This window comes from Megalobrama amblycephala, linkage group LG24 (genome assembly GCF_018812025.1).
Source record: "Megalobrama amblycephala isolate DHTTF-2021 linkage group LG24, ASM1881202v1, whole genome shotgun sequence".
NCBI classification, from domain to species: Eukaryota; Metazoa; Chordata; class Actinopteri; order Cypriniformes; family Xenocyprididae; genus Megalobrama; species Megalobrama amblycephala.
In genome coordinates this window covers 18765101-18781689 of record NC_063067.1, presented here as the reverse complement: position 1 = coordinate 18781689, position 16589 = coordinate 18765101, and the positions used below count along the sequence as shown (strand labels likewise).

Sequence of the window (16589 nt, the reverse complement as noted above, 5' to 3'; positions counted from 1 at the left end):
GGTGGTGAACATAACTCTTTGACTGGAGACTTATAGGAAAGTTTCTTTGTTACAGTTTAGGAAAGTCTCCAAAAATTTAAATTTTCATTATATACTCTTTTAGTCAGTTTTGGTATCAGATGAAATAGTATATCAGCATTGAAGATTTACTAAGGTTGAAAAATGCATGTTACTACAAAAAACTGTTGGTATATGAACATTTTTTACATCCCTTCCTAAATTAAAATATAGATATATAAAAGAAAACCAAGGGCATTTAATAATAATTATTTTAATTTGTATATTGCAATACAGTATTACCATAAATACTATAAATACAAACAAAATGAAAGAATAAGACACAGACAGGTTAACAAATAATTCTAGAAGTAGATACATTCATGATCAACTGTCATTTCACACATTTGTTAAGATACTCTGTGCAGTCACATTTGTCTGTTCTCATTTTTGCTTATGATTACTTTGTGATGGTCATTTGCACTGGAGGCTTCTTGCTTATGACATGCTCCATAAGAGCATGTTCAGAGGTGTCCAGACTAATCTTGTACTTGGCCAAGATCTTCATAATAGGCCTCAGCTTCAACCACCACTGGCTCTTTGGAATACGGTGTCTGGGGGAAAGAGATAAGAGAGTTTTTGATACTGTAATGAAATAGTGGGGTCACAAACTTCAGAATGATATGCATTTAATGCCACGTGATAATGGAAGATTCTTACTCGAAATCTGTCTGTTCTTTCAATTCAGCCAGAGGCTGTAACAACAGTCCTCTCTTCCTCATGCCCAACACACATGCAGAGTCCGGGGTGTTAGCAAAGATTCGCCCTGTACAGACAGTCAAGTCATTGTCACAAAATAATAAATAATATATACAGTACAGACCAAAAGTTTGGAACCACTAAGATTTTTAATGTTTTTAAAAGAAGTTTCGTCTGCTCACCAATGCTACATTTATTTAATTAAAAATACAGTAAAAAACAGTAATATTGTGAAATATTATTACAATTTAAAATAACTGTGTACTATTTAAATATATTTGACAAAGTAATTTATTCCTGTGATGCAAAGCTGAATTTTCAGCATCATTACTCCAGTCTTCAGTGTCACATGATCCTTCAGAAATCATTCTAATATGCTGATTTGCTGCTCAATAAACATTTATGATTATTTTCAATGTTGAAAACAGTTGTGTACTTTTTTTTTCAGGATTCCTTGATGAACAGAAAGTTCAAAAGAACAGCATTTATCTGAAATACAAAGCTTCTGTAGCATTATACACTACCGTTCAAAAGTTTGGGGTCAGTAAGAATTTTTATTTTTATTTTTTTGAAAAGAAATTAAAGAAATGAATACTTTTATTCAGCAAGGATGCATTAAATCAATCAAAAGTGGCAGTAAAGACATTTATAATGTTACAAAAGATTAGATTTCAGATAAACACTGTTCTTTTGAACTTTCTATTCATCAAATAATCCTAAAAAAAAATATTGTACACAAATATTTTGTACAATTGTACACATTAAATGTTTCTTGAGCAGCAGATCAGCATATTAGAATGATTTCTGAAGGATCATGTGACACTGAAGACTGGAGTAATGATGCTGAAAATTCAGCTTTGCCATCACAGGAATAAATTACTTTGTGAAATATATTCAAATAGAAAACAGTTATTTTAAATTGTAATAATATTTCACAATATTACTGTTTTTACTGTATTTTTAATTAAATAAATGTAGCCTTGGTGAGCAGACGAAACTTCTTTTAAAAACATTAAAAATCTTAGTGGTTCCAAACTTTTGGTCTGTACTGTATATATATATATATATATTTTTCCCCTTACTGGCTCCAAACTTTTGATCGGTAGTGTATATTACATTTAATCTTCCACTAAGAAAAATTTGTCCATTCGACTGTACAAAAACATAGGCCAAATCAACAAAAAGAACACAACAATTTTACAATAATATTAATACTGCATTTGTATGAAACAAGAGAGCGATGTGATATGAGCAACATGAAAGTAGCAGTGGTTTCGAGCTGACTGATTTGCCACAGATGACAGCAAATATAAGGAAATATCAGACCGCATTATTTCTCACCATGTCTATAACACTCCTTCAGCTTCTCAGTCAGCCAGAGAACAGCCTTAGCACCCATCTTGGTAGCAAAGTTTCTATCAAAAGGTGTCGGGGTGCCACCCTATAAAAGAGAGACAAAATACTTAAAAACAACTGCTAATAAATATGCATACGTAATACGCATAAAAAAAAACCCAGGGCTTTTTACATCTAACCTGCTGCATATGGCCGAGGACATTCTTCCGGCAGTCAAAAACACCCTTTCCCTCCTCAGAATACAGGTTGAAGATGAAATCAGTGGTGTAGTTGGAATTGCAGTTTTCATTTCTACAAAAACATTTAAAGGTGTTTATTTTGACAATTCATGTTCTAACTACTATTTGCTGTAGTAACTAATGCATGAAAAAGATGCTGTTTTTAGTTATTCCTTTAAAGGAACTCTCCACTTTTTTTGAAAATAGGCTCATTTTCCAACTCCCCTAGAGTTAAACAGTTGAGTTTTACCATTTTCGAATCCATTCAGCCGATCTCCGGGTCTGGCGGAACCACTTTTAGCATAGCTTAGCATAGTTCATTGAATATGATTAGACCATTAGCATCTCCCTCAAAAATGACCAAAGAGTTTCAATATTTTTCCTATTTAAAACTTGACACTTCTGTAGTTACATCGTGTACTAAGACCAACGGAAAATGAAAAGTTTTGATTTTCTAGGCTGATATGGCTAGGAACTATACTGTCATTCCGGCGTAATAGTCAAGGAACTTTGCTGCCGTACCATGGGTGCAGCAGGCGCAATGATATTACCCAGTGCCTGTGACCCCCGTTTGCACATATCAGCCTAGAAAATGGTCTAATCATATTCAATGAACTATGCTAAGCTATGCTAAAAGTGGTACCACCAGACCCGGAGATCGGCTGAATGGATTCAAAAACGGTAGAACTCAACTTTTTAACTCTAGGGGAGTTGGAAAATGAGTTTTCAAAAAAAGTGGAGTGTTCCTTTGAGGAGTCTCACCTCAAAAGACAAACAAACCTGAGAATTAGGCCTCTCTTAACAGTGGTCTTCATCTTCTGAACAAGATGTTCCACATTAGCCTGTAAACATGAATTATTTGGAGAAATTCAAACAGAACAGTTCTGTTTTGAGTCCATTATCTTTGTTATTTTTTCTGAGTTGCATGTTTACCTCCAAGTCACGAATGCCAAATTTCTCTTCATATATATAGGCAGCATCAGCTCCTGCAGAGAGACCAGACATGGTGGCCAGGTAGCCGCAGTATCCTCCCATAGTCTCGATGATGAACACGCGGCGCTTGGTTCCCGCCGCCGACTGCTTGATCCTGTCACAGGTCTACAAGGGGCCTCATGTGAGGATACTACAGAATAACCATATACTGGGGATGCACCAGTATTACAGTTCTGACCAATACTAATAAGATGATAATTATTTTTTTATGTCAATAACTGATAAAATGCCTGTAGTGTCTTTCCATAAAATCTGTTATTTTAATGCAATAAGTCCATTAAGGCATCACAGTCTAGATTACATTTAAAGGGTTAGTTCACCCAAAAATGAAAATTATCCCATAGTTTACTCACACTCAAGCCATCCTAGGTATATGTGATTTTATTCTTTTAGCCGAATACAACACACATTATATTGTTTATATTTTTGCACCCTCAGATTCCAGATTTTCAAATAGGTGTCTCTCGACCAAATATCAATGGAAACCAAACATCAATGGAAAGCTTATTTATTCAGCTTTCAGCAAAAATTGACCCTTATGACTGGTTTTGTGGTCCAGGGTCACATTTATAACTTTATAAATTAGAAACACTGGCTTCCGTACACAAGTCGAGTTTCGGTGGAAGAGTGAACTGATGCATGATAATTTTCATTTTTGGGTGAACTAACCCTTTAAGTAAAATCAAAACATATAGATAAATAAATATTTTTTAAGAAAAAAAGAATGAATTCATTTAAAATACTGACTGATAATCAGTATGGTATTGATCAACTGTGCATCCCTAAAATGTAGACAGTGTGTGTGCTGTATCTCTAACCGCAGTGATGGTGTTAAGGGCGGTGTCAGCTCCGATGCTGAAGTCTGAGCCGGGCACATTGTTAGATACAGTAGCAGGAATGATCACCATGGGAATACACAGCTCTTCATACTTTTCTCTGCCTTGAACCATCTCTAGTCCACCCGAAAATGCCTGAAAATGGAAATGTGAAGACAGCAGACCTGAACAAAATGTGGACAGAATAGGACATGGACGTTATATAATTTCGTCACTTGCCTCGAAACCACCAATGATGACCAGAGCGTGAATATTGTACTTGGCAATATTCAAGCTGATCTCCTCCATGTACTTTCCAGGTAATACTCTGCATAAACAGAAAAATATTGAAATGTTTTCAAGTATTGCAGAACTTATAAATGATGTTAAAGAACATCTGAAGTGATCAGTACCTTTTAGTTCCCAACTCAGAACCACCTTTCCCTGTCCAGTCTCCAACAGTGTTCCAAGTGATGGGCTCAATCTAAACATTATGTTAGACAGGACATGACAACACTACAATGGCTTTTTTTTTTTTTAATTTTAAAAGAAATTACTACTTTTATTCAACAATGATCCATTTAATTGTTCAAAATTGCAAGACAGACTTCTATTCTATTCCCCATAAATGCTGTTTTTTGAACTTTCTATTTCTAAAAGTATCCTGAAAAAAATGGATCACAGTTTTCACAAAAAGATATAATGTGGCACAATAATAACCCAGTAAACAAAGAACATTCCCCTAATGTTAGTATTTGGTTCCTGTTTGTTTTGGGTTTTTTCTGAGAACAAAAAATAACATTCTGAGAACGTTCTTTTTAGGTTTTATTTTTTGCAACCATAAAACAGCATTCCCAGAACGTTGCAGGAAGGTTATTTTTAAATAACCTAAAAATAATAGAGAACGTTCCCTAATTGTTATTTTAGGTTATTATTTTGCAACCATAAAATAACAATATCAGAACATTACAGGGTGGATATTTTTAAGTAACCTAAAAATATCTTATAGCCTACAGAATGTACCTAATGGTTATTTTTAGATTATTTTGCAACCATAAAATAACTTTGCAGGTATTTTTTTAAAAAAAAAATAAAAATAACTTATACAGAACTTTCCCTAATGGTTATTTTAGGTTATTATTTTTATAACTAACCATTTAGTTTAAAATTAGTTTAATACAGCATTTGTAGATATTATACAGCATAATGTATTAAACATAATGAATTATCAGTTAAATCCAAAAATATATTAGTGTGAAAATTCATTTTTTTTTTTTTCTTCATTTAGGTACTGCGCCTCTGATGAGCATGCGCTTCTCCAGCACGTGCTTTCATAGACAGCCTTGATTGCATAAAAAAATTAAAGGTCATTTCGTAATAACGTAATATAACGTTCGCCTAACCTCTTTCCTCTTTCTGACCTCTTTCCAACGTTCTGGGAACGTTATAATAACATTATGGGAACGTTAAAATAATGTTAAAATAACGTTCTACAAAACAAAAACTAACGTTCTGGGAATGTTAGAACAACGTTCTACAAACCAAAAACTAACATTATGGGAACGTTACTATAACGTTCGCCTAACCTCTTTACTCCGATGTCATTACCCCGCTGTAGGTCAGTAGCCTAATCATCCAGCACACTCGTATAAGTACAATCGGTATGGAAGATGGATCTGTATGGATGCCTAATCAATATTAATCAAACCAAAACTTGTTTTTTATTGTTTAATTCATAAAAAATAATCCGAAGACATCAACCATCATATGGAAGATTAAATTAGATTAAATTTGTCCATTAATATGTAAGATTTTCACGGAGTAGGATACACAGATTTTACATTTCTTCAGCACCATATAACGACTTCAACACATTCTATGGTTTTTAAAATATGTTTGTTAGTTTTTAAAAAAAAACGTACATTCTAGGAACGTTAGAATAACATTATGAGAAAGTTAAAATAACATTAGAATAAAGTTTTACAAACCAAAAACTAACGTTTTGGGAACATTACAATAACGTAATGGTAACATTAGAGTAACGTTAGAATAACGTTCTACAAACCAAAAAATAACGTTCTGGGAACATTATAATAACCTTAGAGTAACGTTCTACAAACCAAAAACTAATGTTCTGGGAACGTTAGAATAATGTATTGGGAATGTTAAAATAACGTTAGAATAACATTCTACAAATGAAAAACTAATGTTTTGGGAACATTAAAATAACCTTAGAATAACGTTCTACAAACCAAAAACTAACGTTCTGGGAACATTAAAATAACGTTAGAATAACATTCTACAAACCAAAAAATAACGTTCTGGGAACGTTATAATAGCCTTAGAATAACGTTCTACAAACCAAAAACTAATGTTCTGGGAACGTTAGAGTAACGTTAGAATAACGTTCTACAAACCAAAAAATAACGTTCTGGGAACGTTATAATAACCTTAGAATAACGTTCTACAAACCAAAAACTAATGTTCTGGGAACGTTAGAATAACGTATTGGGAACGTTAAAATAACATTAGAATAAAGTTCTACAAACCAAAAACTAACATTTTGGGAATGTTAAAATAACCTTAGAATAACGTTCTACAAACCAAATGTATCTGGGTTGAATATCAGGTTGAAGTCGTTCTACAAACCAAAAACTAACGTTCTGAGAACGTTAGAATAATGTAATGGGAACGTTAAAGGTGCTAAAGAGGATCTTTTCGTCGACTGAGAAACCAAAGACTGTTACTGAGTTTTTGAAATGAGCGCATGCGTAAGAACAGCCCTCCTCCTTCACAGCTCATTTCAAGGGAACGCCTCCCAAAACTCGTGCACGAGTATTGGAACACGAGTGTTTGTTTACCACCAGCATTCGCTGTGTCGTGTTAGTGGATTCATTATGTCGGACTCATCGCAGGTAACTCATAATCTGCAGTTGTTATTCCTGTCTCCTGACAAAAACATTCCATGCAGCGCCTGTGGAGTGTGGAAAGTTACTGGAGCGCGCAGCCGCGCTCGTCTCTCACAAGGAACGTCACAGCAGAGATTGACAAGCCAGAGGGCCAATTCCTGATGTTTTTAAGGCCCTACCTCATGCACAGATGATGTATATTAATATTATTACTTTCAGTGCACCTAATAAATAGTCTTTTATCAGTTAGTAAAGACAGTTTCAAGTAATATTGAAAAAATGTATAAAACAAAACATCCTCTTTAGCACCTTTAAAATAACGTTAGAATAACGTTCTACAAACCAAAAACTAAATGTTATATTTCCGTTAACAAAACCTTCCTGGCTAACCAAAAACAAACCATAAAAAACGGATTACTCATTAGGCTGATTACTCATTAAGCAACGCATGTTGCTTACCTTTGCCTCAGCCAGACCCTCAAAGCCATCATGAACCGCCAGCATGTTGTGACCCTGGATGAGGCCGATCCTGACCGCTGCCCGTACAGCTGCATTCATGCCAGCGCAGGGAGCACCCACGTTTAAAATAGCCACATTAATGTTACTCTGACGAATTAAAAGGCGAACAAAGAAGAAGCACATGATAAAAATGAGAATAAATGGATGAATTAAAAATAATACGAAATTTAATTCTCCCACATTTTTGAATCTCCTCACCTTTGTCGCCGGGGGGCGCACATGAGCCAAGAGTTTATATGTGTTCCAGTTATTCTCAAAACTTCTGCAGAGACAAACGCAGACATATCACTGAATATTAATACAAGTTTACAATGCTAACAATAATAATAATAATAATAAAGAGAGATAGAGAGAAAAGTGAAATTTCTGAACAAACCTTCCCCTGAGTTTTATAGCATCGTCAAAACGACCCTCATTCATTGCAACAGTGACATCCTTGGTCTTTATATTGAAGAAGAATTAGAAGTAGTAGAGAATTTTGAAGGTCATAAAAAAAAATCTATACACACTCTTAGAAGAAAAGGTTCTATATAGAACCTTAAAGGGTTCTGTCAGATGCTTCATATAGGGGTTTCCATCATGGGATCATTTTATGGACAAAAATGTATGCATACACACCACTTGCACACACTCCATCAGCGGGAGTCTGACAGCCTGGTTTCCAGACAGACTGACCACACAGGCAGGAGTTTCTGGAGTGGCTTCTAGCAGAGCCATTACAGCCTCCACACCCATCCTACTGCCCTGATATACAAATTAACATTTAAACTCTTATGAAATAAAAAAGGCTGAATATACAAAAAGGAAAAGTGAGAAAATATGAATTATGGCTGGAACGACGCATCAACGTAATTGATCACATTGACGTGCCGTTTCAGACCTAATGTGAAGGAGGAGGGACTCACCAGCACTCTGTCAAAAGCTGAGGGGGTGCCACCTCTCTGCACATGTCCAAGGATAGTGGCACGGGTATCAAAGCCCAGCCTCTTTGTCACTAGCTGAATGAGAACAGATAAACATAATCAAAACGCACTTATAGACAGCAGTTACACCACTATGCTAGAGCATCTCTTTCAAGAGCATGTGTAGTATAGTAAGATAAGGATCAAGTTACATCTTTTAGCTGGTCACAGGTGATTGGCTTCCCTTCTCTATTGATCGCTCCCTCAGCCACAATGATCACATTTAGACGAGAACCTGCATTTCTGGTCTGTTTGAGGAGAGACAAAATTATGAATCATTATCAGTAGGCCTACTGCGTTTTGTGTTCCAGTAACAAGATAATAATACCAAAATATTTGTAAGAAAGTCTTGAATAAAGCTATTTTAAATGCCCTACAAGCAAAAGTTTTTTTTTTTTTAAATCTTGATTTAAGCACAAACCTTACTACATCTGGTTAAATTTATGCTTAAAACTTCTTCTGATATCAAGAGTTATTATTTTACAGTTTTGCTTTTCCAGTAAATTTACTATACAGTTCAAAGGTTCAGGCTCAGTACAATTTCTTTTAAAGAAATTAATAGTTTTATATTGTAAGGATGCATTCAATTGGGTTACTTCACACAAAAATGAAAATAATGTCATTAATTACTCACCCTCACGTCGTTCTACACCCGTAAGACCTTCGTTCATCTTTGGAACACAAATTAAGATATTTTTGATTAAATCCGATGGCTCAGTGAGGTCTGCATAGACAGCAATGGTAGGCCTACTTCCTCTCTCAAGATCCATAAAGGTACTAAAAACATATTTAAATCAGTTCATGTGACTACAGTGGTTCTACCTTAATATTATAAAGTGACGAGAATATTTTTTTGTGCGCCAGAAAAACCCAAAAATGACTTTTTTAACAATATATACTGATGGCCGATTTCAAAACACTGCTCCAGAGCGTTATGAATCTTTTGAGTCGAATCAGTGATTCAAACCGCCAAACCTGAAATTACGTGACTTGGATTCGTAAGAAGCAGTGTTTTGAAATCGGCCATCACTAGATATTGTTAAAAAGTCGTTATTTTGTTTTTTTGGCACACACAAAAAAAATATTTTCATCTCTTTAATATTAACGTAGAACGTAAGTACTCACATGAACTGATTTAAATATGTTTTTCGTACCTTTATGGATCTTGAGAGAGGAAGTACGTTACCATTGCCGACTATGCAGGCCTCACTGAGCCATCGGATTTAATCAAAAATATCTTAATTTGTGTTCTGAAAATGAAGGTCTTACGGGTGTAGAACGACATCAGGGTGAGTAATTAATGACATTATTTTCATTTTTGAAAACTAACCCTTTAAATAATTACAAAAATAAAAATAACAAATCCAATCCAATCCGAATAAAAACTTTCTTGTCATCAAAGAATCCTGAAAGAAATTTACAGTTTCCACAAAATATTAAGCAGCAACTGTTTTTAACATTGATGATAATAAGACATTTTTCTTGAACACCAAATCAGCATCTTAGAATGATTTCTGAAGGATCATGTGACACTGACGACTGGAGTAATGATGCTGAAAATTCAGCTTTGACATCACAGGAATAAATGACATTTAAAATTAAATATAATAAAAAAGAGTTATTTTAAATTGTAAGAATATTTCACAATATTACAGTTTTTATGATCAAATAAATGCAGCCTTGGTGAGCTTAATAGACTTTTTTCAAAAACATTAAAAAGTCTTACCGGTCCCAAACGGTTAACTATTTTAAGGGCTAGTTCACACAGAATGCGTTTTTGCTTTGAAAAACACGAGACGCGGGCAGTGGAATGGGGAAAAACGCAAGGTCTCGAGGCGCGTTTTTTAAAATTGAAGGGATTTTAAATGTCGTGTGTGTTTGTGTGTTGTCTATTGCTTTGTACCTCAGTCAGTCTTCTGCACAAGTGCTCCTCCCACCCGTCATCTGGGGGCATCTCAGGAATAAACACCCAGTCAGCACCACATGCAAGAGCAGTAATCAGAGCTAAGTAACTGAAACAACACACACACATAAATGTATTTAACAACTCATGGGAAATGCAAGCTCGGTTTCAGTCAATTAAATGTGAGATTCCTGCATCTAAACCATTTGATCTGGGTGTTAGGGGGTCTGCTTTTGCTCTGGGTTTGGGTCTCGACTCCAGTTCGGCTGCATACATATTCTCACTTCAGTGGATAGCAAACACACACACACAAGCACATTCTTACCCACAGTGCCTCCCCATGACCTCCAGGATGAAAGCACGTTGGTGGCTGTGGGTGAGAGCAGAGGTCAAAATCACAATTTAGGAACAAATGTCTACACAGAATAACATGTATTGCTGACATTTGACCAGTTACACTTATTTGTGACCTTTGTGCTGTTGTGGTGATACTGTCCACCACCTCAATGATGCGATGTAGGGCGGAGTCTGTGCCGATGGTCATGTCCGTTCCGCAGAAGTCATTGTCGATAGAGCCAACCATACCCACAATATTCAGATGAGATGAAGCCTTGGCCTCTTCCTTGGTGATCTTACCTGTGTGCAGATGGACAGTTCAGTTTGGGGTCAGTAAGATTTTTTTTTTTTATTTGAAAGAAATTAATGGATTAAATAGATCAAAAGGGACAGTACAGACATTTATAATGTTACAAAAGTAAAATAAATGCTGTTCTTTTGGCATTTCTATCCTGAAAATACAGTGTATCACAGTTTTGGGATGTGCTGGAGTAGACTTTACAGAGTGCTTGATCTCTTGAAGAGGTACATCAATTTTTGTCAATCAAGATCTTGTATTGACAATGCAAGAGGTGAGCACTCTGTAAAGTCTACTCCAGCACATCCCAAAGACTTTCAGTGAATTTAAGGTCAGAGGTGCCAATTCATGTGTGAAAATGATTCTTCGTGCTCCCTCACAATTATTCTTTCATAATTTGAGCCTGATGAATCTTGACATTGTCATCCTGGAATATGGCCATGATGTGTCTTCTTACATGGTTGTTTAAGAAATGAAAGGCTACACACTCCTTTAAGGGTTAAAAGAACTGTTGCCAAACATATAACATGCTAGAAACATAATAATCACTGCAATAATGATAGTGTATATATAAGATAATGTATAGATTAATGCAAAATTAACCCTGACAGGGTGATATTTTGCAGACAGTAAAGAAAAATGCCATGACTGACCAATCAGAAATAGGGATTCCCGCCTTCAAGCCGTGAAATGAATTTACACAGGCTATGTTTACACTATTTAATGTGTTTCAATAAATTGTTTCAGTAGTACCTTCAGTACAGATCGTTGTTTACCTTTGCTGACTAGATCTTTCAGCAAGTCATTCCACTCAGTACGAAATATGTTGGCACCGGTCAAACTGCCATCACCACCAATTACACAGAGGTTAGTGATGCCTAGCTTGACAAGATTGTAGGCAGCCTTTAAACGCCCATCCCTGGTCTGGAAATCCTTACAGCGGGCACTGCCAATGACTGTACCACCCTTCAGACAGACAGACAGAAAGCAGACATTCAGGACACTACATAAAGAATAGTGCACGTAAAAGAGTTTCAGTAGGGATTCACAATATATCAACCACCATATCGGTATCGGCTGATATATGTTCATTTTTAATGTTATCGTTATGGGCCTGATAAGAAAATTTGGTTGATATATTAAAGCCAATAAATAATGGATGGATTTCCTTCAGCTGAGACACTTCAGATGCGCACTATCTTGAAATATGATTGAAATCACTACAAAAAGGAAAATACAGTTAAGTGCAACATGTACAGCACAAGTCTGTCATATAGGCTACATAATATTATAATGAGAACATTATAATTGTGTGATTGGGACATGGATTTTAATGGTGAGACTTCAAAAATTATAGAAAAATTTGGATTTAGATTTATCTGCCAATATCGGCTATCAGCTTTCAAATATAAAGAATTATCGGTTATCGGTATCGGCCAAAATCTTCATATCGGCGCATCCCTAAGTTTCAGCATATTTTTTTCTTTTAGCAAATGACTAGTTGTATTGTATTAGCATTGAACAAAAAAAACTATAACTGAATGTAATAAATTCTAGCATCTGACAGCACGGGCTTACCAGCTGTAGCATCATGGACACACTCTCCCATGTAGCAGGGCGGATGTGATCCCCTCCGTCAACCAATCCCTGATAGCCCTGCAAACAGTGAACAGACATGACATTTAACAATATTGTTAAAGGTGCTAAAGAGGATCTTTTCGTCGACTGAGAAACCAAAGACCGTTACTGAGTTTTTGAAATGAGCGCATGCGTAAGAATTTCGAGGGAACGCCTCCCAAAACTCGTGCACGAGTATTGGAACACGAGTGTTTACCACCGGCATTCGCTGTGTCGTGTTAGTGGATTCATTATGTCGGACTCACCACAGGTAACTCATAATCTGCAGTTGTTACTCCTGTCTCCTGACAAAAACATTGCATGCAGCGCCTGTGGAGTGTGGAAAGTTACTGGAGCGCGCAGCCTCGCACGTCTCTCACAAGGAACGTCATGGCAGTGATTGACAAGCCAGAGGGCCAATCCGCACACGTCTCTCACAAGGAATGTCACGGCAGTGATTGACAAGCCAGAGGGCCAATCGTTTATGCGATGATCGCGTAAATGATTGGCTGATGTTTTTAAGGCCCTACCTCGTGCACAGATGATGTATATTAATATTACTTTCAGTGCACCTAATAAATAGTCTTTTATCAGTTAGTAAAGACAGTTTCAAGTAATATTGCAAAAATGTATAAAGCAAAACATCCTCTTTAGCACCTTTAACTGATATTGTCATGGACACTTTTGTTTTTATTCTTATAAAGTACAATATACCTCATGGACAAAGAAGACTTTGGCTCCAGTGTAAAGACCAACCCTGACAGTGGCCCTCACTGCTGCATTCATCCCTGAAATAGACAAGAAAACTGTCTGTTCTTATATCATAATCATATCTTTAACCGTAGAGATACAAAAAGCTACACAGGGCTACTTGGAAAGTAAAGAGAGACACCTCACATGACATTTCATTCCACGGATTGTGGAATTATGTTAACAAGAGTGTCTGAGATAACTTAATTCTGCAACTCAACACTAAAGCTAAAGGTGTTCAGATCGTGTCGTGTCTCTAGTTTCAACAGTGAGCAGCTGTGGAAAAGCCTGCTACTCTCCATAACCTCTTGTCATTTCAGAAGGTCACTGGAGATAAAATTAGCCTTCAATTATGGAAATAGGTAGACGGGTAAAGGCTAAAGCTAAAGGCTACAAGAGTATTGACTTTAATGGACCAGAGTTGAGCCAATCAAAAGACTACAGAAGATTTATTTTGGTCCGTACATTGTGTTATTTTCTGCTTCTGAACATGTATTTAACTCATTTAATTGTAAATTAATTTATGTATTTTTGTGGTATTTATTGTGTCTTCCAATTCAGTGCAATTATTGTTATATTCAATTCCTTGCCATATTCTAGATAGATTCTTTTTAAGTTTTTGTTTATTTCTTTATTGTTTATAATATATATATATATATATATATATATATATATATATATATATATATATATACAAAAGGTGTCTATAGAAATATAAATAACTTTACCATATCTGATCAGAGAACCTCTCTTGCATGAAGTATACAACAAACAAAGTCCAAAAATTGCAACAAATGAATTATGATCTAATTGTCCATGCAGGATTATTTTTAACCACCCTCTTGGAAACCACCATAGGCACTAGCTCAAAATCTAAGAGGGGGATCATTACTTACCCTGGGCATCACCACCTGACGTCAGTACGGCAATGGCCCGTCCAACCCCCATGTTTGTCGGGTCCACACCAGTTGTGTTTATGTTTGACATAGTTCAGGTATTCCAGAAATTGGTGGCAGTGGGAATTGGAAAAGGAGGCAAATGAAAGACGTGCTAGTGCCGTCTCTCAAAGCAAGGGCTACAGAAGGAAGGGTTTAATAGGACAGTGTTTGAGAGGTTTGTGCCCACCCCCTGGATTTCATTTCACAAACACAGACACCACAGGCACACACCCCCTGACTCAGCTAAATATAAAGTATCAACTTGAATTGCACAGCAAAGGTTGCATGTGTAATAAATCCAAAAAAGTGTCAGTGTTACATAAAGTCTTAATGTCATGTTTTATTTTAATATTTAGTTATAAGCTTATTTAAATGTGTTTTTAAGGGGGGGAAAAAACAAGATTTTACATAATTTAATTTGTAAAATATTTTCAGAAATTTAGATCTCTTTCACAAAATTGTTTCTGGATGAGTTTCACAAAATCCTTAACACCGTCATATACTTCAGTATTTTAAAGCTTATATATATATATATATGTATAATGTGTGTGTGTGTGTGTGAGAGAGATATACAGTCCACTCCACAAATATTGGCACCCTCAGTAAATATGAGCAAAGGCAGCTGTGAAAATAAATCTGCATTGTTTATCCTTCTGAACTTTATTAAAAACAATTCACAAAATTCTAACCTTTCATCAAAGTATGAAATAAATAAATTTATGAAATAAATGTTTTTCTCCAATACATGTTGGCCACAATTATTGGCACCCCTAGAAATTCTTATCAGGAAAATGTCTCTGAAGTATTATTCCCATTCATATTTACATTTTTTAGCACACCAGGATGATCATGAACATGAAATTGCCCAGCCGTGGCTTCCTGTTCCACAGGAGTATAAACATGAGGAAACACAAAGGCCAAATTCCCTTAATCATTCATCACAATGAGAAAAACCAAAAGAATATAGTTCTGATGTGTAGCAAAAGATTGTTGAGCTTCTCAAAATAGAAAGTGGCTGTAAGAAAAAGCTAACGCATTGAAAATCCCCATTTCCACCATCAGGTCAATAGTTAAGAAGTTCCAATCAACTAAAGATGTTACAAATCTGCCTGGAAGAGGATGTGTGTCTAAATCATCCTAATGCACAGTGAGGAGGAGATTTTGAGTGGCCAAAGACTCTCCAAGGATCACAGCTGGAGAATTGCAGAGATTAATTGAGTTTTGAGTCTCAGAATGCCCCCCTCACTCATCCAAAAACAAACTCCAGCATATTCATTATCAGACAAGACTGGAACTTCAAACGGGACGAGCTTCTATGGTCAGATGAAACTAAAAAAAAGAGCTTTTTGGCAGCAAACCCACCAGATGGGTTTGGTGCACACATGGATAAAAAGTAACCCCCACAGTTAAATATACTGCTGGATCTTTAATGTTGTGGGCCTGTTTTTCTGCTGGAGGTCCTGGACATCTTGTTCAGATACATGGCATCATGGATTCTATCAAATACTAACAGATAAAAAAAATCAAAACCTGACCGCTTCTGCTAGAAATCCAATAATGGGCCATGGTTGGATCTTCCATCAGGACAATGATCCAAAACAAACATCAAAACCAACACAAAAATGTGTCACTGAGCACAAAATGAAGCTTCTGCCATGGCCATCTCAGTCCCCTGACTTGAACCCTAAAGAAAATGAGTGGAGTGAAATAAAGAGAAGCAGCACCAACATGGAGCTGGAAATCTGAAGGATCTGGAGAGATTCTGTATGAAGGAATGGTCTCTGATCTCTTGTCAGATGTTCTCCAAAGTCATCAGGCATTATAGGTGAAGACTCAGAGCTGTTATCTTGGGAAAAGGAGGTTGCAATAATTGGGTGCCAACGTGAACTAGAAAAAAAAAAAAAAATCATAATGAGCTGCGGTAAAGGAATTAAGCCACGACTTTTCTCACGCGCCCAAGCAAAAGACTGACGCGAGAAACGTTTAAACCTGCTTGCAAGATTCAATGTGTGCCCGAAACACTTACTGAACTAGAGAGCTGATTGAGACGCACCATTTATATGCGGTGACAACAGGCTTCTCTCACTGCCACCTTGCAGAGTAGGTCACGTCGGCAGCTGCTCAACCAATAAGATTAGACTGCCGTCATATCGTAAAAGCATCGGCATCACTCTACGATGCATATCGTAACATTTTTGCATTGCAAAATATCGTACTGC

The 16589-nt window shown here is 36.2% G+C and overlaps 1 protein-coding gene across 1 annotated transcript; it reads right to left on the bottom strand.

Moving 5' to 3' along the window:
• Positions 1 to 255: 255 nt before the first annotated feature.
• Positions 256 to 14521, bottom strand: pfkma (phosphofructokinase, muscle a). Its single transcript, XM_048177304.1, has 22 exons — positions 14329 to 14521; positions 13397 to 13470; positions 12644 to 12721; positions 11842 to 12031; positions 10902 to 11067; positions 10757 to 10801; positions 10432 to 10540; positions 8681 to 8776; positions 8472 to 8564; positions 8185 to 8310; positions 7943 to 8007; positions 7765 to 7828; positions 7507 to 7653; positions 4552 to 4622; positions 4379 to 4466; positions 4142 to 4294; positions 3264 to 3428; positions 3111 to 3172; positions 2292 to 2403; positions 2098 to 2197; positions 718 to 823; positions 256 to 611 (listed from the first exon to the last, which is right to left on the bottom strand). The coding sequence occupies exons 1-22, from the start codon at positions 14417 to 14419 to the stop codon at positions 458 to 460; spliced, it is 2355 nt and encodes a 784-aa protein (XP_048033261.1). The 5' UTR covers positions 14420 to 14521; the 3' UTR covers positions 256 to 457.
• Positions 14522 to 16589: the final 2068 nt, after the last annotated feature.

Coding starts and splice junctions, on each gene's coding strand:
- pfkma (XM_048177304.1), bottom strand. CDS start 14,419: ATGTCAAACATAAACACAACTGGTGTGGACCCGACAAACATGGGGGTT. Junction 12,722..13,396: donor AAGTCTTCTTTGTCCATGAG/GTATATTGTACT, acceptor CACTGTTTGCAG/GGCTATCAGGGATTGGTTGA. Junction 7,654..7,764: donor TGCGCCCCCCGGCGACAAAG/GTGAGGAGATTC, acceptor TTAATTCGTCAG/AGTAACATTAATGTGGCTAT.